The sequence below is a fragment of the Drosophila nasuta genome, chromosome 3 (assembly GCF_023558535.2).
Source record: "Drosophila nasuta strain 15112-1781.00 chromosome 3, ASM2355853v1, whole genome shotgun sequence".
Classification (NCBI taxonomy): domain Eukaryota; kingdom Metazoa; phylum Arthropoda; class Insecta; order Diptera; family Drosophilidae; genus Drosophila; species Drosophila nasuta.
Window position 1 is genome coordinate 51282380 of NC_083457.1, and position 25709 is coordinate 51308088.

General features: G+C 44.4%; 9 protein-coding genes across 9 annotated transcripts; 2 read left to right on the plus strand and 7 right to left on the minus strand.

Annotated features, from left to right (window-relative positions):
- The first annotated feature begins 135 nt into the window (after positions 1 to 135).
- LOC132789049 (trafficking protein particle complex subunit 11) lies at positions 136 to 16214 on the plus strand. Its single transcript, XM_060796789.1, has 10 exons — positions 136 to 1078; positions 1140 to 1370; positions 1441 to 1878; positions 1938 to 2336; positions 2402 to 2815; positions 2915 to 3120; positions 13890 to 14401; positions 14737 to 15546; positions 15604 to 15798; positions 16085 to 16214. Exons 1-10 carry the CDS (start codon positions 327 to 329, stop codon positions 16109 to 16111), a joined length of 3984 nt encoding a protein of 1327 aa, XP_060652772.1. The 5' UTR covers positions 136 to 326; the 3' UTR covers positions 16112 to 16214.
- Positions 3336 to 4395, minus strand: LOC132791143 (trypsin alpha-3). The gene has a single exon (XM_060799955.1). The coding sequence runs from the start codon at positions 4253 to 4255 to the stop codon at positions 3479 to 3481; it is 777 nt and encodes a 258-aa protein (XP_060655938.1). The 5' UTR covers positions 4256 to 4395; the 3' UTR covers positions 3336 to 3478.
- Positions 5237 to 6076, minus strand: LOC132791004 (trypsin beta). The gene has a single exon (XM_060799777.1). The coding sequence runs from the start codon at positions 6074 to 6076 to the stop codon at positions 5303 to 5305; it is 774 nt and encodes a 257-aa protein (XP_060655760.1). The 3' UTR covers positions 5237 to 5302.
- On the minus strand, positions 6501 to 7435 carry LOC132792847 (trypsin-4). The gene has a single exon (XM_060802355.1). It carries the CDS (start codon positions 7433 to 7435, stop codon positions 6659 to 6661), a length of 777 nt encoding a protein of 258 aa, XP_060658338.1. The 3' UTR covers positions 6501 to 6658.
- Positions 8073 to 9254, minus strand: LOC132793125 (seminase). Its single transcript, XM_060802804.1, has one exon. It carries the CDS (start codon positions 9016 to 9018, stop codon positions 8251 to 8253), a length of 768 nt encoding a protein of 255 aa, XP_060658787.1. The 5' UTR covers positions 9019 to 9254; the 3' UTR covers positions 8073 to 8250.
- Positions 10072 to 11130, minus strand: LOC132792860 (uncharacterized). The gene has a single exon (XM_060802375.1). It carries the CDS (start codon positions 11128 to 11130, stop codon positions 10072 to 10074), a length of 1059 nt encoding a protein of 352 aa, XP_060658358.1.
- On the minus strand, positions 11713 to 12504 carry LOC132792865 (trypsin alpha-3). Its single transcript, XM_060802379.1, has one exon. It carries the CDS (start codon positions 12502 to 12504, stop codon positions 11713 to 11715), a length of 792 nt encoding a protein of 263 aa, XP_060658362.1.
- A 67-nt stretch (positions 16215 to 16281) lies between the features above and the next one.
- On the minus strand, positions 16282 to 24514 carry LOC132789048 (protein hobbit). The gene is given in 13 exon segments (XM_060796788.1): positions 16282 to 16635; positions 16698 to 18787; positions 18844 to 19870; positions 19934 to 20414; positions 20480 to 21859; positions 21861 to 22066; positions 22068 to 22544; positions 22608 to 22751; positions 22821 to 23096; positions 23170 to 23694; positions 23778 to 23904; positions 23984 to 24078; positions 24304 to 24514. Coding segments are annotated over 12 exon segments (6855 nt in total). The 5' UTR covers positions 24037 to 24078; positions 24304 to 24514; the 3' UTR covers positions 16282 to 16566.
- An 82-nt stretch (positions 24515 to 24596) lies between these two features.
- LOC132789063 (mediator of RNA polymerase II transcription subunit 4) lies at positions 24597 to 25654 on the plus strand. Its single transcript, XM_060796811.1, has 2 exons — positions 24597 to 24946; positions 25016 to 25654. The coding sequence occupies exons 1-2, from the start codon at positions 24710 to 24712 to the stop codon at positions 25553 to 25555; spliced, it is 777 nt and encodes a 258-aa protein (XP_060652794.1). The 5' UTR covers positions 24597 to 24709; the 3' UTR covers positions 25556 to 25654.
- Positions 25655 to 25709: the final 55 nt, after the last annotated feature.

Below are 25709 nucleotides of genomic sequence, written 5' to 3' on the forward strand. Positions count from 1 at the left end.
TACCACAAAGTATATAAATCATCCAGGGATGCGCGTACGAAATGAAGTCAAGCTCACTGCTGGTGTATTTTGTCAAAGTGAATTATTTTATTAAAATGAATCTGTGGTAACACAGGACTACAGCTGATTGCACATTGCATTTTTAAGGGGCGGTGTTTATTTACCTTGAAAATTTAACAAATTCAGCCCAAATCGGTTAACAAACATAAACTAACATATTATAAGGTAACTGAATTCCATACTCATAGTTCGCACTGCCCAAAGTACTCAGATTGTTAGAAGTGTGTGTTCGGGAGACCAATAACTTCCTTTACACGAACAAAACTATGACGATTGATGGCACTGCGCTGCCGTCAGAGCTGCTCGTGATACCACAACCGCTAATTGGTTTCTGTGGCTTGGATATCGCTCGTCAAAGTGTCCATAAATCCATTTGGGATGCCTTTAGTGGAACTCTGCAACGCAAACCTGCTGAACGGGAGCGTGATCGTGCGGCTGTGCAATATAAACTACTCCCTCCAAACTACGAATTCCCGGTGGCGAAGCCCAAACGGGTTTCCTACGAATGGTACCATCCGAAGGGCATACTAAAGCGCAATTGGATGCTGAAGCATCTGCATGTGTTGCCGTCGGTGGTAGTACTCTTCCAGGACATTGAATGGAATGATAGTCAGTGGACCGAGAAACAAGTGCAATGCGCTGCAATTGTGCAGGCTCTGAAGAATGCTCTGCAGGAGCGCAACACTAGGCTATGTCTAGTACTGCTGCAGAAGGCGGCACCATTACCGCCAGGTGAGGATATGTTGGCAGCTGAACGTGCTGCTAGCTTGACGACAGCTTGTGGGATTACCAGCAAAATGTTGTTCATTTTGCCGCACACGGAGCACTTAATGGGCTACACGTTGCGACTGGAGTCGGCTTTCCTAGACATGGCACAGTCTTACTATGCCCTCATGTCGAAGCGCATTCGAACGCATCGGGATCAGTTGTCGGCAGCGCACACAATTCTTAAGATTAGGCATCAATTCAAGCTGGGTTTTGTGGCTGAGATGCGCCAGGACTTTAGCACAGCACAAAAGTAAGTGATATTGATAATTTACAATAGCCAACTAATCTTCATTTCACTACTTCTGCCTCAGACACTATTTCCAGGCATATGCCAACTTGGATGAGATACGAATTAATGATGCCAATTGCATGGAAATCAAAACGGTTGCTGGCTTTCTCAATTACAAAATGTGTCGACTAATGTTTAAGCTGAAAACTCCCCGAGATTCCATCAATCAGTTCATCAACCACGTTGAGAAGTACAAAAGTCGCGTGGGCTTCAAGGATTTGGCCTTTGAGCATCACGCCTGGCTAAGTACGCAGTAAGAAGTCGCATATTGAATTCGATTATGAAGCGTACTTTAGTTGATATACTCGAATTGTCTGTTACAGGCACTCCATCTTTGCTGAATTGTTCTGTGAGGCCATCAAGAATGGTTTGCCAGCACTGCAGATCCAGCATCCGGGTATCTATTACCAGAAAGCCGCCGAGTATGTGATAAAGCGGCGCGAAGCCGCTCAGCAGGCCAGCGCAACGCTTTTAAATGAAAGCCTCAATTCTACTGATGCCACTCAATCACAGTCCAATTTATACACTGAGTTCTTTGGCATACGCGCCGTCAAAACAGGTGACCCAGTGGCCGAGCAGCAGATGAATGTGCAGCTCTGTGAGCTGGAGCGCAACTTCAACCACTCGGCAGCGATTATCGCGCTGTTAAGTCAGGCTATGGCGCAGTTTAAGATCTACAAGTGTTTAAGGTTTCGCAAGAAACTCGCTATTGACATGGCCGAGGAGTATCTGTTAAGTGGCGATCATGCCAAGGCCCTGACGTGAGTAACTCCTTTATTATTAATAATTCTTACTAATAATTTGTTTTTGGAATGAATAGTTTATACTCACTAATGCTGCCCGATTACCGTGAGGAGAAGTGGTCCACCATCTTTAGCGATGTGTTGTTGAAAACACTTCGTTGCGCGCTACTTTCCGCCTCTGTTGCAGACTACGTCGCCTGCAGCATTGAGGCATTGTCGCTGCGTCATCATGGTGATCAAAAGGAACGCGTACTGCTGCTGGAAAATCTGTGGCAAGTCTTTCAAAGCGTGCCACCAATGCCACAAACTCAACTGACACCCGAACTACAAGCCTTGTGGAGCAGTGCGTTGGCCGGCGTCAAGTCGCCGATTCAAATTGATTTGGACAAGGTCAGCGATGTGCTAGAGCTTTGTGCAACATTCCAACAAGTGCAATTGAACAACCACGATGTGCTGCAACTTCATTTGATAGTGCGGTGAGTTGCCAATACTGTCATATTACAGTCAGATAAGTTCATTAATTATTTCCAATTATGCACAGCGTGCTCACCGATGTGCCACTGCGCATACGCAACTTCCATGTGCTGCTCGCCGATGCGAGCAATCCGCAAAATAGCTACAAGCTGGAGGCACTCAAATACATGTGTTTTGCAAATCTGCTGCAATTGCGGCAGAGTCAACAAGCCGATAAACTTGAGCTGAAGACGTACGAAAAGAACATGCGCTTGGAACCGGGCTGTTACTATCAGCTGCTGTGCAGCACAGAGGCGCATCAGTTCAACGAGAACACCCAGCTGCGCATTGTGCGCTTGGAGGCGTACATGGGCACCGATCAAATTGGAGCACTACTCACGTGCAGCGCCAACTATACACGCCAACCGTTTCGGCATCACACGCGGAGTCGCGATCTTGATGACAATGTGACAATCAATCCAATTTGCTATATTGCGCCCACGTAGGTCAAAACGCTTCGTACAGGAAGCCCTAAAAGCATTTATTATTATTATTAGATGGCTGGCGTATCATTTAACGGTCTGTTGCATTTCCATTGCAGTTTCCATTTGAGCACGCAAACGAACCTTGGCCATGGAGTGAACGATGCTCCAGTCAGCACAACCACATCAACGTCTACAACAACCACGACTACAATGCTGGTCAATGAATACTATCCAGTTGTGAGCACAATTAGCAATCCATATAATGTCTATCTGCAGAATGTGGGCGTGCACATCAGCGTGCCCGTGGAGCTGCGCAATAGCGGTAAGTGGAATCTCACTGCATTTTAATTATAATCCGATTTTTATCACCATTGCAAACCTTGAACCGTTCTGATTTAGTTCGAGTTATGTGTTCGAATTCGAATTTTACACTAAGATTAGGTTCTTGGCAATATTTAGCTTTGAGCCTTGGCTCAATAACGATTTAAAAAAGTTTCTACTTAAGGTTTAATATTTATTTCCAAATCAAACTCTGCTTTTTAAGAATTTTAATTCATGCTGTACATAACTTAAATGCTTTAGATCTTAACATGGCTCAGTTATATTAAGATTCCCAAAACTAGGTTTCGACCCTGGCTTAAATTAAGCTTAATGAACAAGTTGTTTATGCGGTCTAGAGTCTAGAGGTTTAAAGCCTTATCTATGAAACTTCGAACAGTCTTGACACTTGTATAAACACCTGGGGAATTGCGTCGTGCACAGCCGATGCCCCACGACACAATGCCGCACAGTTGGCCCTGGTAGACAGCTGGTCCGCCCGAATCGCCATCGCAGGCATCCTTGCCCGGCATCGAGGCACAAAACATGCTTGTGCTAATCGTGCCACGCAGTCTGTACTGACTTATGCAATTCTTGCGTGAGATGAGCGCGACCTCAACGCTGCGCACATGTTGCGAGACGCGTTTGTTGCTTTCGGTGATCTGTCCCCAGCCAGAGACCTTGATCAGTTCGCCCACCTTCCAGCTGGAGTTGCACAGCCCAATTGTGGCAATGTTGTTGCCTTGCAGTGGCGACTTCAACTTCAGCACAGCAACATCCGAGTGCAGTGTTTGTATGTTATACGCTTTGGGCGTATAAACCTTGGCTACACCGCGCTTTACGCCAGTGGCATCCGTTAGTAATGTGGCACCGCCCACCACCTCTAACCGGGAAGCAGAGACACCCTTGACACAGTGAGCTGCGGTCACAACATGCGTTGGAGTGACCAGCGAGCCGCCACAAATGAAGGCGCCACCGACGCGTAAATTGATCAAATACGGCACAGAGCCGATGTCCACCGGAGTGCCGCCCACAATGCGAGCACCTGCGTCGTTAGTGCTGGCGATGGCCTTGCCAGAGATTGGCCGGAGCAGGAGTAACAGCAGCAGCACAACCAGAGGCAGCCGCACCGTTTGCATTGGTTTCAACAATCAACAGAGCAGAGCACCAAACAATTGATGTTTTTTTTACACTTGTTGTCGTCGCACATAATGCCAAATATTTGGTTATATTTTCTTTATCCGCCTGCCTGCCTGACGCGTTTCCTATACGATCACGATCACTTGTGCAAATAGAGTAGTATACTATAGTAGAGTATATAGTATGGAATACAATTTGAACAACTCCTATTCAAGCGATTCGAGTTCCGACACGGCTCGCGCGTTTGTTTGCTCTCGACTTTATATGTGGACCGCTGGGCACAGTTGAGGAAATAATTATAATATTGTTTTATTGTGCAAATAATCATTATTTGTAATCATTCGTTTTGTTTTACTATCGCTTGTGGCCCATCGAAAGTGTAACAGCATCAATAACAGAAACGAAAACTATAATGTACAATACGGCTGATGAATTTGCTCGACTATTTGACGGTTTTTGACCTTGTCAATAGTGAATACGTTAATAAGTCCCGCCTCGATATTCCCTGTAATCATGCATACAAGAAAGTCACAGTTGAACGAGTTCCGAACACCTTGAACTCGTTCCTTTTGGTTCTTGGGATGATTATTCTAATTTCCTGTATTAAATATTGTATGAAAAATTCACAAATATAGTATCTAGATACGGGTTTGAGAAAATGGAAGAATTCTGTTTTATCTGGCAGTTTTCCTTATTCAAGAAAGTTTAAGTAGCCAAGTAGATCTTTTGAAAACCTTTTATGATACTTTCTACAGGGTGTCCGCTATTCGATAACACTCACATCATTATTATTGACTATAAGTTCACACAACGTTCGATGATGCAGACCAAAATTTAAATACTCATTTTTATATGCAAAGTCAATGACTCGTAAAATGTTTAATAATACGCCGCTGAGTCCAACAATTATTATAATGCTTGAAAAAATAAATAATGTAAATGAGATATTGTATCATTGATGACATATATATTTCAAAATGTTATTAAGCTATAAACGAATAAGTGGAATGATTTAGAAAACAAAACCGAGCTGTAATTTGCTGCCATTAACCCTGCAGATTTCTAAGCGTTTGCTCAATGAAACTCTTGACTCGAGGACTGGCTACGCTAGTGTAGACACCTGGATAAGCAGCTCGCGCACAACCGAATCCCCACGAGACAATGCCGCAGAGTTGGCCACGATAGACCAAAGGACCACCCGAGTCCCCCGAGCAGGAGTCTCGAATACCGCGAATGGCAGCACAGACCATCGAATCACTGAGCTGTGCCTGTCCAGCGTAGGCCAGTTGACACTCCAGCTGGGGCAGCACACGGACCGTTGTGGTGCGCACCTGTGCCGCAGGATCGCGACCATTTTCACGAGTGACGCCCCAACCGCTGATGCGAACAAAGGCATTATTGGCGGCAGGCGTGCGACAAAGGGAAATGGTGGCCACTTGACCAGCGAAGAGACCAGCTGGTGATGCCAACTGCAGTATGGCCACATCCATGTCAAAATTGCTCGGAGAGTAATCGGGTGCGATGTGAAACTCCGCCACGCTACTCACGACGGGAGCTGCTTCGTCCAGTCGACTGGCACCCGCATGGACAGTGTAATCCTTGGCCTGAGCACCATGCACACAATGTGCTGCACTCAGCACGGAGTTGGGCGTGAGAAGAGATCCGCCGCAGATAAAGTTACCACTCTGACGCAAGTACACCAAGTAGGGAACCTGACCAATCGTCGTCTCCTGGCCACCAACAATGCGTTGTCCGTCAGCAGCATTGAGTTCAAAGAAGTGCACGACGCCAAGCAGCCAACACAACCATAACCAGCTCATGACGTGTCCAAACTAAAATGCAAAAACAAACCAGATTGCAATCTGTGCAGTAATTTTAAATTATTAAACCAATTTATTGAACGCTTTGTGTCAATAACAATCTGTAATTGCAACAAACTATTTCCATGGAATATATTTTTTATGCATATTAGTAATATGATATTACAATTGGAGTTGATAATGGAAAAAAAGAAATGATGAACGAAGAATAATGCTGAGAACGAACTAATGATTACAATTATTTTGATAGACCAAAACGAATATAAAATAAAAACAGTAAATCACATAAAAGAAGATTAAAAAAATTGTAAGCGAAGTTACTATGGATTAGTCGGAGTTAAAAAAAGATCCGTTAGCATTTTTATCGAATATATATTTATATTTTATTTTCTTAACATAAAAGAAACTTTGATGCTTCAAGGAAAAGTAACGATTAAATTGGCAGAAACTTAGAAGCGACAAAAAAGTAATGAAATGTGCAAATTTAAAGTAAAAATATGAGTTTTTAATTTAAGCTACTGAAAATTCGTTTAAAATTTAAACATAATATGTGGAGAAGGATAAAATTCTTATGATAGCTCATTAGCAGTGCGTTGCTATGCGACTCTTAAGGAACACCGTCATTTCCAAGCTACTGATGCGCGTATAAACGCTAGGAATACCAGAGCCACATCCTTTGTCCCAGGAGACAACGCCAACAAGACGTCCTGCATGGACAACAGGACCTCCTCCGTCGCCCAGACACACGTCGCGGTTCTTCTTGCCCAAGGCGCAAAACATGTTATCGGTGAAGTGACTGAAATGATGCAAACGATCCAAGCACTCAAATCGTTTCAACAGGCTTACATGAGTTCCATGGAGACATTGATTCCAATTGCAGCATTTGCGACGTGTCGTTCCCCAGCCTAGGACGGTGAGATTCGCGTCCGCTGGCAGTTCATTGTAATCCAACGCAATTGTGCTCGCATTGCTGGAAATGTCGAAAGGCTGTCGCAGTTTAATGATAGCCAAGTCCGAATCGAGGCCTAGACGCCCATAACTAGGAGGCAACAAAGCATACCAAGCTTGTCGCACATGCGGAGGTGAACTCGTGTCGGACAAACACTGTTGCTGAGCGTGCACAAATAAATTCGAGACCTGCAGATTACCTTCCAAGCAGTGGGCAGCAGTGAGCACGCAGCTGGGCGAGATGAGTTGGCCTCCACATCGCATTCTATTGCCACGTTGTAGATTCACCAGATACGGATAATCAGCCACAGACACCGTTTGACCTCCAATTATGCGACTGTTGACTTCAAAGGCTGCGCTTTGCTGCAGCTGGACAAACGCCAGAAAGCCGGTTAAGTAAAGTATCCACATGACAGGCAAAAGACTTTAGCGAGCAATACGGAAATGTGCGCTTATATAGCACCAAGTTGCAACATTCCTAGCCTAATTGCAGATAGATAAGACTTACAGTAGACACTCGATACAATGCTTATTCAATTTTCTTATTTGCTATATTCGTTTTCTTTAAGAAAGTAAAGTATTGCTTGTAAAAAAACAGTATTAAATAGTTATTTAAATAACTTATAATCGTTATAGTCAGTCTCTGTTCTCCTTTCTCAACGTTCCTTTCGGTATTCTAAGTGTTTTGTGGATTAGATACAATATTGCTTTAAAATTCTTAAGTAAAAGCAATCTATTAATCATAATAGCCATCTCTCTAATCTCCAAGATTATAAAAAAGTATAACATTTTGGGAAAGAATTGCGCCATTTAACATTCATACATATATCTAGTTTATTTTAGATTTACACAATGTTAACTACCTTACATTTTAAGCCATTTATGGATAAGATAAAATATTGCTTTCAAAAAGTTATGAATGAATAATTTAAACACCTAGCGATCGATCACTCTAACTAAAAGAATCTATATTTCAAAATTCACCAGCTGTGATCACTTTGATGTTCACATTAGTTTATTTTTAAAGTTTTCATAATTTTTACTTGAGATTTAGTTTATTTATCTTTACTTCGTTTTACAAGGGATACATTAGCTTTACACATAGTAGACTTTCAGAAAAGCAAGCTTACATAATTTGGAGTGTTCACTATAGCTGCGATGAGTTGTGACACATTAAACTAATTTATGGTGACTTAAAGCAGAGATTAGGCTACACTTATGTTGACTTAGGAATAGTATTTGACAATCTCGTAGAACCAACGCCGCACAACAGGAACACTGGTGTAGACACCAGGCAAGCTGGTGGCACAAGCGTAGCCATAGGACACAATGCCCACAAGTTCGCCATGATAGACCATTGGACCACCGGAGTCGCCATCGCAGGAGTCGCGTTTGTTCGGCACCGATGCGCAGATCATGGAGCGCGTGATGTGCTGCTTGCCACGATAGGCGGCGCGACAGGCTGCGTTGGACCACATGGGCATGATGACGCTGTGCACATACAATGCTGTTTCGGAGGATGTCTTTGAGGTGGCGCCCCAGCCGGAGACCTTAACGAGTTGGCCAGCCGGCACTGATTGTGAGGCCAATTTTATAGTCTCCACATTGGTGCCCGTCATGTCTGAATCCAAATATAACGCGGACACATCCATGTTCAGCGTCTTGATGCTGAATTCCTTTGGTGTGGCCACCATATTGACTCTGCGTACTACGCCATTCGTTGTATCGCCCTGTTTGGATGTGCCGCCAATGACTTTCAAGTCATCGAGATTGGCATTGTACACGCAATGTGCCGCTGAGATTACCCAACGGGTTGTGATCAAAGATCCGCCACAGATCGTGTTGCTAGTGGACACTTGCACCAGATACTTGAGCTCGTTGATGCTCGCCACATGACCGCCAATAATGCGAGGATCTATGTGATCGGTGATGTTATAAGCAAAGCACACACTGGCCAAGCACAGAGTTAAGAGCAGAGTACGATATGCAGACATAATGGGAAACAGGAAGCCTTTGATGATATTCCGGAATAACGCTTGGCTTTTATAGCATCGTTGGAACTTAAATTTTAAATCTGAGCGGAACTTCACATCAACATTTACACAATTGTTTTCGGTCGAAAACTCTAGCGAGTTTGTGTTGACTTAACAACAAGAAATTTACAATTTATTTGATTTGTAATTTAAGAGAATTCTCAAAGATAACTGTATTGAATTTAAGTTAATTTTTTATCTACTTGTTAACAAATGCTCTCTTATAATTACTTAAAGTGTTTGCATGTGGGAAGTAAACATTAAAATAGTAGAAACAGATTCGGTAGTCGGCATTATAATTATGTCCGGTATTGCCATCCGATTGCTCCTTCTTCCAGCTATTGAACTGACTGTACTTAAAATTCAACGAGTAAGAAACGGTACAGTCGAGTGTGCTCGACTGTGAAATACTCGCTACCCATTTTCAACAAAAGCAAGACTTTAAGATTAATATTTTATATTTGGTATTATACCAGTACAGCTACGGACCTCTACAGGTCTATGCTCCGCGCATCCTAGGGACAGCCTTTTCTCTTTAAACCTAAACATATATTTGGTATATCGATACAATACTGCATTCAAAATATACCACAAAGTACCATATATACCATATTGTCAACCAATGAACTCAGGACCCTACTGATGCAAGCCTTCCTTTGTCTACTTTTGCCTACCATATACATTTCCTTTTGTAAGCAAGCTATAATACCTACCCTATCTTATATAAAGAGTTAAAGACTTTAAAGATAGAGCGTAGTTCCTTTTGAAGTCAGACATAGTTTACATATAACTCCGTAAAGTCTTTAAATCTTCGTTGTCAAGTTGATTTTCTTGAAAATGCCAGACTTGTATGGCTTTCTGCTTTACAAGAAAACTCGATCAACATATTTAAATTGTTTATTGTTATTTACGATTTATTATTAGTAAGGTGACTTTAGGAATTATCAATAATTAATTAACTGCAATCTCTCGCGCTTCATTAAAGTAGCTTTTAACAACAATTGTACGCAAACTTTAAGAATTATCAGCAATTGTTGTGTTGACCCAACTGCGTATGGCGGCCACATTGGTGTAGACACCCGGATAGTTGGCTCTGGCACAGCCCAAGCCAAAGGAAGTGATGCCGAAGAGTTTCTTATTCTTAACCACCGAGCCACCAGAGTCGCCACTGCATGTGTCCTTGTGATTGCCACCGGCACAGAACATGTACTTTGTGATGGCCGAGGAACCTTTATAGTCCTTCTTGCATTTGCTCTGTCTGACGACCGTAACTCGGGTGGATCTCAGGTGCTTCACCGCACTACCGCCCTCTTTGGTGGCACCCCAACCACCAATGAGCAAGGAAGCTCCCGCCCTAGGACGGTGAGTGGCCAAGGAAATGGTTGCCACATTCGTGCCCGACAAAGCTGTGTCCAGCTTGAGTAGTGCAGCATCCATGTTCATCTTCTTGGTGGTGAATTTTGGCGCCACAGCAGCGTAGCTGACACTGGAAGAGACACCATCGGTGCCATTGAGCGTCGAGGTGCCAGCAACCACATAGAAATCGGAGGCACTATAGCCATGGACACAGTGACCAGCAGTGAGCACCCAATTGGTTTCAATGAGTGAGCCACCGCAAAGAGCATCGGAGCCACGATGCACTTGCACCAGGTACGGCATTTTGCTGATGGACGTCGAGGATCCGTCAACGATGCGAGCCTGGACGCTGTTGTCGACGATGCGCGACGAGACGCTGCTCGGGGAGGAGGTAGAGGAAGAGGAGCTACTGCTTCTACGATTGCGATTGCGAGAGCTCCTTCCGCTTCGGCTCCTGTTGCGGCTGCTCCTGCTATTAAGGCTCCTCTTGCGTCTGCCGCTCCGGCTTCGTCGATTGCGACGATTGCTCGAACTCGAGCTGGAAGTGCCGCTGACAATACGCGACTGCACCGCCGATCTTCGAGTGCTCGAGGAGACTGAGCGTGATGTCACCTCATTGCTATTGGAGCGACGCCTCGTCCTCTGTGCCTCGGACTGTCGAGCTAGCTGATCGAGCAGCAGCACGAAAAATAGTAGACATAACCAGTGGCATCGCATTTTAGCAGCGAAATGTATGCGGACTCAACCTTGGCTAGTCTTTTATGCTTTAGCATTTCGCAATTTTGGCACTAAAACATTTGTGCAAATAACTGCGATCATAATAGAGTTGGGAATTGCTTAAACATGGGGGCCTTGCCTACCAAATGACGTGCTGCACTGCGTCAACAATGGCTAAATATAGTCATAGACTGAGGCCAAAACAAATTTAACTTTGGTTTAGTTCTTACACCCAACGAAAAACCAAAGAATGTCATCGAAGATGATGTTCTTTTGATCTTGAATCTTAGCTAGTTTGAACTACCAAATCAGATACTTCTCAATGTTTAACGCAACTTTAAAATAAGTAATTTTTCAGTTCAATTTTAAACTTGCAACTAGAATTTGGGTGCGCTAAATTTGTTAGACTTTTTGTGCTTTCTAAGAATAGAATGTTAAACATGAAAACAATTTTATATATAAATTTAAACTATTTATTGTGCGCCACTCTTTCAACTGTAGCCTTAGCTTAATTCTGTCTTTAATACTGACACAGAAGTTTACTTAAACTTCCATTTTATGCTACGACGTCAACTCCTTATCCTAGTAGCAATATCGGTCCATGTTGTTCACTATCCAGTCGTAGAGCTGCGCCACGCTGGTGTAGACACCCGGACTGTCCTTGTGCGCACAGCGATTCGCCTTGCCCCAGGACACAATGCCCACCAGCTGACCATCGCCATTCACAGCCGGTCCGCCTGAGTCTGCGTCACAGGCATCCTTTTGACCCACACCTGAGGCACAGTACATACTCGCTGTGATATTCCTGTATCCCTGATAGAGTTGTTGGCACCTTTGCTGTGACATCACTTGCACCCAAACGCTGTGCAGTTGATTGGGCAGCTGGTGAGCACGCTCATCGGTCAATCCCCAGCCAGAGATGCGCACAAAACTGCCAGGCAGCGGTGCCTGCCTGGCCAAGGCAACAGTTGAGATGTGCAAACCCTGAAGCGGATTCTGCAGCTGCAGCAGCGCCACATCGTTATCCAGCGTGGTGCGATTGTAGCTGCTGGGCAACAAAATTCGTTTCACAAAGCGAGCATTGTCCAAGTCACGCAGATAGGAGACGCCACCGCGTACCACATAATCCGATGGCTTCAGCTGCTCCTCCTGCATGCAATGGGCAGCGGTGAGCACACAATTTGGGGTCACCAACGAACCGCCGCACTGGAAGTCACCACGTCGTCGTATGTTCACCATGTGCGGTTGCAGTTTCACCTCAATCCGTTGACCGCCCACCACGCGTCGAATGCGCTTCAAGTTCATCTCGTTGAAGCTTGATGTCAGTGCGTATCCAAAGAGCAGCAGGCAGTGCAATAGCAGTGTAATCCGCATCGTGAGTTGTCCGTGGTTGTAATGTCGCCGCGCTGCAGCTGTGCCAGCTATTTATATGTTGAATTGGGAAGCCTCCACAAAGACCCTCGAAGCCAGCGTAACTGACCTTACTCAACGCAGCTCTGGCGCGTTGTTACACAGACGAGAGACAAACAGAAACCCAACCCCCAAAAATATAAAACAGAACCCAAACAGCTGTGCTCGCTGTTTACACACGACATTGAACTTGTCAGGTCTGCCCAGATGGCATCCACAACTGTTTGACGTGGATCGTAGTGCGGTGTTCAAAAGAAGGTCCACATTTGTTACTTGTGGGAAACCCGCTAGGTTCAATGCAAAGTGTGTGATCGGTGTTCTCTGTGGACCTAAGTTCAAGTCCCGAGGCGGTCAATTGTATTTTTATACCCGCTACCCATAGGGTAGAAGGGTATTACAACTTTGTGCCGGCAGGAAATGTATGTAACAGGTAGAACGAGGCATCTCCGACCATATAAAGTATATATATTCTTGATCAGCGTCAACAGCCGAGACGATATAGCCATGTCCGTCTGTGTGTCTGTCCGCCTGTCCGTATAAAACACTGGATCTCAGAGACTATAAGAGATAGAGCTATAATTTTTTTTCGACAGCATTTGTTATGTTTGCACGCAGATCAAGTTTGTTTCAAATTTTTGCCACGCCCACTTCCGCCCCCGTAAATCAAAAAATCGAATAACAAGCGTAAATTTAAAGCTAGAGTTGCGAATTTTGGTATATACTATAATTGTGGAAGTTATTAAAGAAATACTTAGGGCTCTTAGTTGCTTTGGCCGACAATTTGGTACATTGTGCCGTCTATGGTATATTTTGAATGGTGTGCTGTATCGATATACCAAACATACCATTTGGTATATTTTTAGTATTTTCGGTATATTTTGAAAATAATACTAATATTTTGCCCTTATTAAAAATGGGTAGCAGATATCTCACAGTCGAGCACACTCGACTATATATATATATTTTGAAAATAATACTAATATTTTGCCCTTATTAAAAATGGGTAGCAGATATCTCACAGTCGAGCACACTCGACTGTAACTTTCTTACTTGTTTTTGTTTTGTATCAGTATCAGTAGAGTTAAAAAACCTTGTTATGAGTTTTACTTGGGATTAAATATGATTTTATTAAAACAACAAAGGTTCTTTATACCCATAAGTATGGGTGATTCCCTTATGAATAGGAAAATCAGCACACATTTTTTTCAATGCACTCGAATATATCATCATTACTACAAATCTATTAAAGCTAGCGTAATTTCTTGTAGATTACTAAATTTCCATAGAGTATTAAACATAAATTCATTTAAATTTATTTACCAAACCAACAACTTTAATGTTCCTTGCAGTTTTTCTCACCACTGATGTGTCAACTGGCCGGCAAAAGCTGCACTCCCAGATCCAGATCGATGTGGGAGAGCTTTCCGCCCAAGGGAGCAACACTGCCACATTCTACATCTTCAGCCTGGTGGAGACGGAAATCAAATTGCAGCAGCGACTCAGCTACACCTTGGATGTGGATCGTGGGGCAGTAGCCGGTGGCATTGCCACCGCTGTCAGTCAAAGCACCACGCCCAACAGTTCGGAGACATCTCCGGAACACGTTAAGGTTGTAGGCAGTAGTCTGGCCACCATATCGCCAGTGCAAATCGAGTATCTGGATGAGACGCGGTTGCGTAAATCCCGGGAGGATACGTTGAGTGTTAAATGTGTGGCTGACTTCAAGTTTAGTGCACGCTTTTATACGCTCAATCGTCGTCCATTGAGTCAGGTTTATCGAGGTGAGAACTTTCTATTGCGCGCCAATACGGAAGTGCTGGCCGAGGACGAAGTGGAGATCCTGGATAGCTTCTTTATATGTGTAAGTGATCAATTATTAAAAGTGAATTTAAGAAAGAAAAATCAAAGCAATGTGGAAGCGGTATATCTTTAAAATATACCAATTTATATAAAGAAATATAAAATATGCCAAAATCTATGTTTGGAATATACCAAAACATTCAAAATATACCATAGAGTATGACTACAATACTATGACTATGAATACACAATTATTTTTTTAATAACTTTTAAGTTTTTTAACTCTAAATTCCCATTTATTAATTAGTTTACTAATAACTAATAACTAACTAATATGAGCTTAAGCCAAAACTCCTCGACTACTACTAATTTACTATTTTTTCCATTTCTCCTCAGGATCACAATTTAGTGCAATCGAACTACAGTTTTAAGCGCAAAAAGTATACAAACAAGTACCGGGCTGGCGATCAGCTGGAAAGCGTAATTGTGCTGCGCACAAATGCCACGCTGCAGGATTGGACAACTGCTCGGGATCTCGAACGCGCCAAGTCCGAGGAGAACGCTGCCAACAAGTTTGTGAGTCGCCAGCAAAAGGCAACGGCAACGGGCAACATTGGCGATGCGCCACCTCTGACGGCAACAGCTGCCACTGGTGGCTACATGAGCAAGAGTCTCATGGCCAAGATACCCACCACCATGACCATCATCAACAACAACAACAACAATGCAGCACTGCAGCCCATGAGCGGTTCCATGCAGTCTGACGATGGTAAACTGAGTCTCAGTGGCGTCGAGGATAGCGCAGCATTGGCAGCTCCAGGCCAGGATGCACCGAAGAGCATGCGCATCATCTTCAACAAGGCGCTGGAGGCTGTGCAGGCAACGGGACATCATCGTGGCTTCATCAAAGGCGTCTACACGCTGGACGCAACGCAGTCTTCAACTATACCCAAGTTCGGTGTGTTTTGCATACGCTGGCGACGACCCGGTGTCAAGGAGGAGAATGAATCCAAGTTTATCATCAGTGGCCTTGATATTGCGGAGCCTCCGCTAAACATTTACTGCACCATCGAGGAGAAGATGTTTGTCAAGATGCCCATGGCCTTCAAGGTGGTGCTGAAGAATCCCACAACGCATGTGCTTCATCTGATTGCCACGTTGTCCATCAGCAAGTCTGACAACTTTATATGCTCGGGTCATAAGCAGGTGCGTGATGTATTACATGATTGTTTAGACGTTTGCTATAACAATTATTCTTTCCAGTTGGATGTTTCCATAATGGCCTACGATGAGAAGGAGTTGGTCTACAATCTGTATCCACTGCAAGTGGGTTGGCAAGAGCTGCCTGTGCTGACGTTGGAGTACAACACGAAGGCCGATCCTCAGAAGAACGATAGCCAGAATGTGCTGCTCGATGAGCTGGTGCAACGAGCGCTGCCCAAACGCGTCTTTGTGCTGGTGAGTTTTTAGCCTCTAAGCCCCAGAGTTTTCAAAGGGGGAGCACTCATTGCATAATTTGTATTATTTAAAAAACGAAAGACTTTTTAATTGAATTATATTTCTCAGTTGGCCATAAACATATGAAATTCAATTCAAGCGACTTAAAAACCTATCGTTTTTCAGATAATACAAATTATATGATACTTACTCAAGGAACTCTTGGCTATTCGAGTAGAGGGTTAAAAAATCTACATAACTTGCAGACTAACCAAAGCCCAATCCTTTGTTTCTTTCTCTTTTTTAGCCACCATTAAAGCAGTTGACCAAGTAATTTGTTTGTTTTTGGCAGAGCCGATTTGTCATTATTAATTTAAGTGTTTTAAAGTCTTAATTATATCAAGCGCTGGTATGTAAAAATCGCAATTACTTCAAAACTTTATCTCACTTTATTTGCCTAAAGCGGTTTGCAACAAGAACAACAGACAGATGCACAGACAGACAGACAGACACATATTTATATTTAGAGAGTTACATATATGTAGATAATAGTTAATACTTATGTGTTTACGCGTGTGTGTGTGTGTGTGTATGTTTATGTTTGTCTTTGTTTAAGTATGTGAAACTACAAGTAGAATATAATTATTAAAGCGCTCGAAAAGATATTCCCTCTTGTTAAATGTGCCCCGCTGCAAGTTCGATTTCGAGTTCGAGTTTCGATAACCGTAATAAATATGCATAAATAAATATTATAATTTAAATACAGCATTTAACTCTTTAAATTTAAATTTAATCTGATCTCTTGCCGCTCGAGGGAAACTTGAAGACGCCACCTTTTCTTTGGTTGCGATTCTCGTTCTGCAAACAAAATACAAAGGAAATTAGAAAATATTCGAAGTGTTTAAATTTCTTTTACTCACCAACAAACGATTGCCAAAGAGCATCTTGGCCTTATCCTCCTCTTGAGGTGTGGCACGCTCTCCTGCTGACTGCACCGGCTGACGTCGATGGATCTGCAGCTTCTGTTTGATGGCCTGCGAAACAATGACTCGCTTGCTTACCGATTTCATTGCGAGCAACAGATCGAGCCACGTCCAGGTGACATTGTGATACTCTAATGTGGGTATCACCAGCGAGTAGTCGGTGATGTCTTCCAAGTTCTTCTCCTTGTTGCCCTTGTAGCTGACACGCACGGGCACCTCGGGAATTTTGATGTAGATAAACAATTTGTTCTTCTCCGCACGCTCCTTCATCTTCTCCACATCATCCTTTTCGATTTTCACATAGAACTCCGAGTCCTTGGCGCTCTTCTTGCTCTTGCCTGAACGTTTCGAGGATGAGGGTTTCGCCTGAAGATTGGTCGACGATGCTGAACTGCTGGACGCATTGTCGTCCAGCTCATCGCTGACCTCAGTCTCGGATGCATCGCGATCGGGGAAACAAAACTTCAACATGGTGCTATAGAACTTCTTGGTGATTGCTATGGTAATGGGAGCCACATTGATTTCAAAGTGATCCTTGACCGAAATGCCTCCCACTGGCGGCTTCTCCCGACAAAAGATGCGGAGGACACGCTTATGCGTATCCACAGGCATATCTTTTTGTATCTCTGTGGCAAGCAGCACATCGCGATAGATTTCTCGTGGCAGAAGATTCTCCATCCGTATGTTGCCCAACTCCAGCAGATGCTCCACGGAATCATCGCTCTTGGACTTCTTTGTGTAGAGAAAAGCGCTCAGCACCAAATCCGCAATACCAATCTGTCCATCCGTCTCCGTGAGTCGCCACTGAGCGCGCTTGAAGCAAATCTCATTGGCTCGCACCATGGTCACCGATTTGTCGGAACGCACATTGGAGATTTTGCTCAGTTGCGAGAGCTGTGTTTCCTTGTAGCACAACAACATCATGTCCAACTCCTCGCTGTGCAAATTGAGCTCCTCCTTGCTCTCACGTATCAGTTGCTGGACGCGTTCAAAGTCCATGCGCAATTCCAACGTGTCGCCCTCCTCAATGCGCTCCTTGCTGATCAGATGAATGTCCCGCTCCAGCGATCTAATCTGCATCAGCAGACTCCTGATGACTGTCTGCTTCTTTTGTATGGGCCGCTTTTGATCCTCCGTCGAGTGCAACTGCAGTTGGAAGCGCATGCGTGTCAGTTTCTCCGCTGCCTGCTTGCGCTGCGGCTCCACATACAATAGCAGATTGTTGACAATGTCCAGGATCATGGCGTACTGCAGCGAGTTCGTAAACACGTCCAGATCGTGATGCATCAGCGTAAAGGCATCCACAGGATCATCCTGTTTCTCCCACGGCGACAATGTCTCCTCGGATGGCGGCGGCGGCACCTCAGTGATGCTGTTGGGATCGATGGCATCGCCGTAGCTAACGTAAAAGAACTCACACTTGCACTTCGAGACGATGCGCTGCAGTTGCACCGGCTGTGCCTGGCCAGAGTTGTCGCTAAGAAAGGCGCCAACTGTTTCAGACACCACGCCGCCCACACTGCGTCCACTGCCCACCAAAATGGAAATATCATCGGGCAAATTATTGATGAGAGTCTCATCTTTATCCTGAATATTATCGACAGTCAGCCACATGATTTCGCGCTCCAGCAGCGAATCATTGTCGCCTGCACTGACGGTGGCATAGTACTGCATGCACTCGAGCAAACCTTTCCAAGTGGTCTTCGAAATGAGCGAACGATCTCGCCAAACAGGTCGATGCTCCCGCTGCAATATCTCCGCTTTGGCTGCACTGATGATGACATAACCTGAGGTCTCGCAGCCCTTCAGCAGCACCTGCGAGTTGACTAGACTAATGGACCAGTTTTCATGAATGATGTCCTGCACGGAGCAGGCCTGCAGTCCTTGTAACTGCAACTCCCTGGACTGTGTGCTGTGATCATCGCTGTACACATTGAACTTGTGATCTGCTTCGGCGATCAGTTGCTGCAGCATCGCCGTAGCATGCACCTGACCCGGCGCCTTCTTCATCGAGCCTGCATTGGAAACTGCAAAACAACTGAAATTAGGAACAGTATAATTAATTGGGAATCCTTTAACTTACTGGGCAACACCTCACTGCTGGTGCTGGACAAGGTAATGGTGCTATCGCTGCGCTTGTGCTTCAACACCGCCGAATTGGGCGCCTCCTTGCGATAGCTTTTGACTGCTTCCGTGGACAGATTGTTCTTGAGCTTTTGCGACTTCATAAACGAATCGAATAGCGCAAAAGCCACATCTCGATTGCTCTTGGTCCATGCACCTTTCAGATCGTATACGACTAGCTTGTGTGTAGGAGTCGTTGATTTGGTTTTATCCTCTTCCGCGTTGCTGGCCGGTGTTGGTATCAAAGCCTCACGGCCATACGAAACTTTTGCCACACTTAGAAAATAGAAGCGCACACTTTGGCCAGCACTGGCCAAATTCTCAGAGCTGCTGTCTATTTTCTCGGTGACACTGCTCCTCAGCCAGATCTCTGCATCGTTCAGCTCACAATTCATGTACACCGTGGACCAATCCGCACGTGGTCGATGTATCAAGCCATCGTCAATCGGATTGAGAGTTAGACAATACTCGGAACTAAAGGACACACGTCGCCCATTCAGCTGAAATCCCTTGTGCAAAGCATGCGACATCAAGTAGTGCACTTGGAACTTGTGCAGACACATCTGCAGATTGGCTTTCTTGTAGTGTCGACTTAGCTGCTTCTTGCGCGGTCGCACGTTGTTAAAGACCGGACCTCGACGTGTGGGACGTGTAACGCCCGACAGGATGAGCTTAAGACTCTCGAACCAGCGCAAAGTGCTGCCATACAACACAAGGCTAGGTATATCTGCGTCCACCTCCTCGCCCACCTTGGGTTTCGTCTCAAACGAAGCCCAGACATTGAGGTTGAGAGAGCGAAAGGCGCGAAACGAATCGTGCACCTGGTTGCTAGAGTACTCGGGCAGTTTGTCGGGTGCGCAGGGCATCACAGCATGATGATCATTGGGATTTGCGAGACAAATCCAATTCAGCTTGAATGTCAGCTTTAAGTTAGGAAAGTGCAGCAGACGACAGTCGTCGTAACGCGACGCCGTTCGCACTGTTACCTGTTAGTAGAAAGAGAACACAGTTTAGATGCAGAAGTTAAACAGGAATTGCGGCATACTCACATTAAGTTCACCCTTAAACATAATCTTGGCATTTGTCCAAACAATGCCGCAGTTGTTCCACGTCAGCTCCATTTCCTCGGTGGTGTTGTAGGGATCCAGAGAGGCATGCAACAGCACCGTAAATCGTTTGGCAATCAGCGTCAAACGACCATGCAACAGTAGACGCAACTTGTCCCAGAATGGCAGCGTTGGACTCGGATCCTTGGATGGCGCTGAGATTTTCTCAAAGCTCAAATTACACTGGGCCATGACGGGCTCCCAGCAGGGTCCAAAAGCATAACTACAGCTCTCCAGCTCACAGTCGAAATCGTGGTAGAACTTGATCGTTGTCATGCTGCGTTGCACCACATAGGTTTGGAAGGGTTCACCCACTTCGACGTAAACATCGCGTTTGGCGCGCTTTGAAGCCATTTGTTCAGCGCCACAAAGGTTACCATAGAGACGCATGCTCTTCACAGCAAACATTGGCTGCGGAAAGTCTCTGCAAATTAGAATAAAATAACTTAATAAAAAATGTAAATAAATTGCAAATTATTCCCAGCTCACCTTAACATAAACTTCCACTCGGAGCAGCTGACGTTGACACCACGACACCAGAGCGTCGTGAACTGCAATCCCTCCTCGGGCCAAGGACTCTCCGAGTCGATTTCCCGCATAGTACGCGTAACATTCTCATAGCCATGAATGGAAGTATCGGCCATGGCCAAGATCTCTACATCCGTCATGATCCAAGCGAGTAACCGTGTGCGCACCGGTCCGCTTTCGCGTATCTTCTTCGAGCGATGTATATAGATTTCCGAGTTCTTCTTGACGAGATTCGCATAAAGGCTTTCAATGGTGCCCGCGGGCATCAGCAGTCGCTCGGAGCACAGCTCGCCAATCTTCTTGTCAAACAATTCCTTGCGCTTCAAACTCTCATGATATTCGTCTACCAGCAGCACGTAATTGTCGCGCAGCTTCACCTCGAAGGGATCATCGCTAATTTCGAGAAGGAATTCCTTAATTTGGATGATCAAATCACTGGGCAATGGCGAGTGCACTGTGAAGGGTTTCTTCTTGTAATTATGCACCAGTTTGAGCCACTTGAAGTGCGTAACGAGCTCGTTGTTGATGGCATCGTAGAAGTCATGGTCATATGGAAAGATCGCCTTAAACGAACCAATTGTTACCTCCCACACCTTGTTCGACGGCAGCACGAAGCCTGGAAAGTTTTGTCGCTCATAGGTAAGCACATCCATGTGTGGACGAGACAGCATTTTTAGCTCTTTGACCGTAAAGATGTGCTGATCGTCGATCTTGACAAACACATTCTCCGCATAGATAATGTTATGCGCCTTATTGCCGAAATACAGATTCTCCACCTTCAGACGTATTGTATGCCGTTCCGATAGCTTCAGTTCACAAATAGTGCTACGCTCCGCTGCCAGTTCAATGATTAGCGTACGTTTGGGTTTCGTCTCCTCCAATTGCACTGGTGTCGTGGGTTTTGCCAGCTCCAATTTCAGATCCTTCATGTCGCGCACCAGAGTCAACAGATGCATGTGCAAATTCGAGTTCCAGATGGCTTCCGTATTGCCCGGTATATGAATGGATAGCTTGCCAAGCGAATTATCCACCTCTGGGTGAAGTTCATGCTCCAGGCGTATTAACTTGCAGCTGGCAAACACATCCGAAAAGTCCGTCAGGCACAATGCGGAAGCAGTCATCGAACGCATAATTGCCATTTGGAACTCCTCCAGCTTAAGTGTGGTAAAATGCTGTGATCGCGTAAGATTGATCTCCGAGAAACTCAACAACATAAAGACATTGTGATGATTCACAAAATATGCAGTAATGTCTTTTACTTTCACCGAGACACGCAATGCTGTGCCTGTTAGCTCACCGGAGCTACTGCTGGGGCGTTTTTTGCAGTTGTTTGACTTGTTTATTGCTTAGGCCTCCATACTGCTTAACGCATTGCATCGACATGACTATAAATTCAGCCAACTGCATGCTGTATTCCGTGCGAAACGTGTGTATGGAAATGTCCAACTTGGTGGTGTTTGCATAGGAGCACAACTTAACAAGACTGACGCCCAGGAAAAATGGCGAGCCGGGTGAATGTGTCTTCTTTAGATTGTTGGTATCATTGTTGGGAGTTGGCCAGATTGGACCACAACGTTTCCACCATCAGTTCCATGCTCCATTGTCGTTTGTTTAGCAACAAATTCAGGAACTTATTGCGATACTTCGTGCTGCGCTTCTCCTCAAACTGCTCGAGTAGAAAGCGTGTGTGACTAACACTCATGGCAATGTGTTGGTCGTCCAATTTCATGAGCAACGAAACATTCCACAGCTCTGCACAACCTTTAACCACAATGCGTTGCATGATCCATTCCAGAACGCCCCCATCTCGTCGTTGCTTTGCTGGCGATGAAGTAGGAGTCAAAGCTTCTACACCCAAATTATCCGGTAAGGATAATTGCTTATTGCCCAACTGCAGCAATTGATGGCTGCTCGCACGTTGGCGTGCCAGGAAATTATTATTAACGAAATCATAGATTTCGCTGTGATTGTAAATGATTTGGAATGTCTTGAGTTTCACATACAGATTGAATATGTCTTTCTCCAGCTGTAAGCAATAAGGAATATCGGTGAAAGATGCATAAGCATGAGATATTATGCTGCCACTTACCACCGAGTCTATAGTAAACTGTTCCACAAAGAGCAATTTCTCATATTTGGTATCAATATCTAGATGCTGAAACACAAGCTTCGCCAGCATCGAGGGCAACAGCGTCTTTTCGTCCACAATCTTCGAGTTGAATTTACCCGTTATCTAGATAGCAAAAAAAGCAATTAGGTTATCATAAACTATAAACTGGGTACAACTCAAAGTACAACATACCGTGAATAATTGCAATTTGGCACTGAAATCGTTTTGCGAGTTCTCTTTGACTGCTGAAAATGTGGCTGCTTTAATGCTGAAATTGAAGTTCTTTGGTATGATGGGCGCCAGTTTCTCATAGTTATCATTGTCATAGCTGCTGGCCACTGGCGTCAAGGTCTTTTGCAGTCGCTTGGACTGCTCACCCGGATGGGTGCGTTGCTTGGCCTCGCTGAGGAACTCGTACAGTCCGCCGTGTATGACGGATTTGCAATTATTAATGACCAGGCTTAGAGTCTGGGGGGAGCGGTAAACATATTTACGATTAGTTAATTATTAACTAAGTCAGTTAACAGCAGCTGTTACTCACATCCATGGAGAGCGGCCCATGTGCAAAGAGGGAGGCATCCAATGCCACATCGAAGCTAACCTCGCCGAGGCAGGGACGTATTTTATTGAGATTCTCCAAGGACTGCCGTCGTGTATTGCAATGCCTCAACATTTTGGCCTGCGCCTCTGTTAGCGCAGCATTGACAAGCAAAACGCGTGCATTTTGCACAATGCTGCCATCAAGATGCAGCTCCTTGGCAGTCGCATGTATGAACCAGCCTGGATCGAAGTCATTGTTCATGAGGACCACAGATATATTGTTCACATGCACGGCCATGAACTGTGCAAATGTAATGATGCTAGCGGGAACTTTGGTCTGGCGAAAGTCGGGAACACCCCTGACCTCGGATTTCTTGCGAGGCTCATAGTAGAAACCTTCATTGACGTCATCCTGCCGACTGCTATGTATGTCTTTATTTATGCGAATGTCCTTCACATAAATGGACAAGAGCTTAGTCACCTCTGTGGTAAAGAAACTGCTACGTAGACAGACTTCTTCAATTTGCTAAGAAAATAATTGAAAAGAAAGCTGTGTGTGAGTTATGGGGGCGTTTAACCACAGGTCATTTGAGTGATTGGGTCACTTACGACAGAAAAGCCGCTTTTGCTGATGTGGACATTCTTCAGCGACAGATAGGGCAGCGATATGCGGCCAATGCGCACTTTAACCCGAAAACGATTAACAAGATACCAGCTAATGCCCGTAGGCAATATCCTAAGTGAAGAAACGATAATGCAGCGTTAGCGTTACGAAGCTAGAAATGTTGTTTGTCACCCGGTGCGGCTGCACTTACCAGTAAACAAATAGGAAGAGCAGTAGAGCAAATATCGCTATGTGCAGTAACATGGTCACGGTTCAATTATCATTACACAATCAATCAAAAATAATCTACATATGTATAATTAATTCAAATTGCATTAATATCTATTAATTTTGAAAATTTTCGTGGGGGATTAGTGTCTTTTCGGTCTTGTGTAATTAACGTCTCTCTGCTTGGCATCCCGACGACAACGGCAACGATTACTGGCAAATGTGTATTGAAAAACAGTCCGTTTCGTTTGAATTATGCCATATATGTTTATTGCTTAATTTAAATTTGACAAAAACACGCACTTATTTGTATCGCTGCTTCCTTAAATTTGTTGCTGCAACAACTGTTGATGCCGCCCTGGTCGACATATGCATAAACACGCAACAGCTGATCGACGGCTTGTCATGCCCTGGCAACATTCCGTTAGTTTAAATATAGTTTGCAATAATTTTAATAAAACATTATTATTTTTAACGCAAAAGTTTAAAATTACATGATTAAATTTGACTAAACATAAAATGTTGTTGTGCAGAGAGCAAAACAAAAATTGTTCTCTTGTTTTATTTTAGTATATTTTGTTGAGCAAATTGATATTTTTTGTATTTTGAAGCACAGTCACATTGTTGCAAATTTTTCGCTTGTTTTTATTAAAATAGTAGCCAATAAGAAAATAATAAAAGCATTGGATAAAAATAGAGCTGCACCAACATGTCCTTTCACTTAAGCACAAAGGATCGCCTGCTTCAATTAATTGACGACATGGAAATGATATCAAAAGAACTAATCGACCAAGCCCATCAGAAAATCTCGACCACCGAACTTGTGGATTTGCTGGAACTACTAGTTTCCAAAGACGAGGAAATGAGAAGAACGTTTGAGCTGGCCGAGGAGCAAGCTAAAGTCGAGGATGCAACCGATAAACTACTGGCCAAAGTCGAAGTTCACGTATGTGCTCCATATTCAAATAACCAATTTAGCCGGCGTCTGATTGAACACGTTTTCTACTCTCTCTAGGACCGGGAAATTCAAAAGCTACAAAAATCTCTCAAGGATGCCGAATTGATATTGTCTACAGCAATATTTCAAGCACGACAAAAGTTAGCCAGCATTAATCAAGCCAACAGGCGACCAGTCTCATCAGAGGAACTCATAAAATACGCACACCGCATTAGCTCTGCGAATGCTGTTAGTGCTCCTCTGACTTGGTGCATTGGCGACCTTCGACGGCCATATCCCACAGACATTGAGATGCGCAACGGCCTTTTGGGCAAATCAGAGCAGAATATCAATGGAGGCATTGTGACACACCAGAACAGTGCTATTCAATCGGATACCCAACGTAGCTTAAGCGGCGCAAGCAGCGCAGGTGGAGGCGAAGTACCCAATGCATTTCAAAATCAATTCAGTTGGAATCTTGGTGAATTGCACATGATGGGCGCTTCGGGCAATTCGGTGGCCCTCGAAACACGCGCCCACAAAGAATCCTCAGCGCCCGATGATGTCGAAGTCATGTCCACCGACAGTTCAAGCTCCAGTTCGAGTGATTCGCAGTAGAGTTATTTTTGTTTGAAATTCCGGCGCCAATAGCATAAGCAAATAATTATACAATATAGTCTGTAAAATATATTTAATTAAAAAACGAAGTAGGGCAAACATATTTGTGGGTTCTTTAAAAAAAACGTGTCCTGTTTCGATAACAATGCCGATT

What these genes read in the sequence shown, in the direction of transcription:
- LOC132792865 (XM_060802379.1), bottom strand. Translation starts at nt 12,504, where the DNA reads ATGCGGATTACACTGCTATTGCACTGCCTGCTGCTCTTTGGATACGCA.
- LOC132793125 (XM_060802804.1), bottom strand. Translation starts at nt 9,018, where the DNA reads ATGTCTGCATATCGTACTCTGCTCTTAACTCTGTGCTTGGCCAGTGTG.
- LOC132791004 (XM_060799777.1), bottom strand. Translation starts at nt 6,076, where the DNA reads ATGAGCTGGTTATGGTTGTGTTGGCTGCTTGGCGTCGTGCACTTCTTT.
- LOC132792847 (XM_060802355.1), bottom strand. Translation starts at nt 7,435, where the DNA reads ATGTGGATACTTTACTTAACCGGCTTTCTGGCGTTTGTCCAGCTGCAG.
- LOC132792860 (XM_060802375.1), bottom strand. Translation starts at nt 11,130, where the DNA reads ATGCGATGCCACTGGTTATGTCTACTATTTTTCGTGCTGCTGCTCGAT.
- LOC132789063 (XM_060796811.1), top strand. Translation starts at nt 24,710, where the DNA reads ATGTCCTTTCACTTAAGCACAAAGGATCGCCTGCTTCAATTAATTGAC. An exon ending in TGGCCAAAGTCGAAGTTCAC is followed by an intron (nt 24,947 to 25,015) that starts GTATGTGCTCCA and finishes TACTCTCTCTAG; the next exon opens with GACCGGGAAATTCAAAAGCT.
- LOC132789049 (XM_060796789.1), top strand. Translation starts at nt 327, where the DNA reads ATGACGATTGATGGCACTGCGCTGCCGTCAGAGCTGCTCGTGATACCA. An exon ending in CACGCCTGGCTAAGTACGCA is followed by an intron (nt 1,371 to 1,440) that starts GTAAGAAGTCGC and finishes TGTCTGTTACAG; the next exon opens with GCACTCCATCTTTGCTGAAT. An exon ending in TGGATAGCTTCTTTATATGT is followed by an intron (nt 14,402 to 14,736) that starts GTAAGTGATCAA and finishes ATTTCTCCTCAG; the next exon opens with GATCACAATTTAGTGCAATC.
- LOC132791143 (XM_060799955.1), bottom strand. Translation starts at nt 4,255, where the DNA reads ATGCAAACGGTGCGGCTGCCTCTGGTTGTGCTGCTGCTGTTACTCCTG.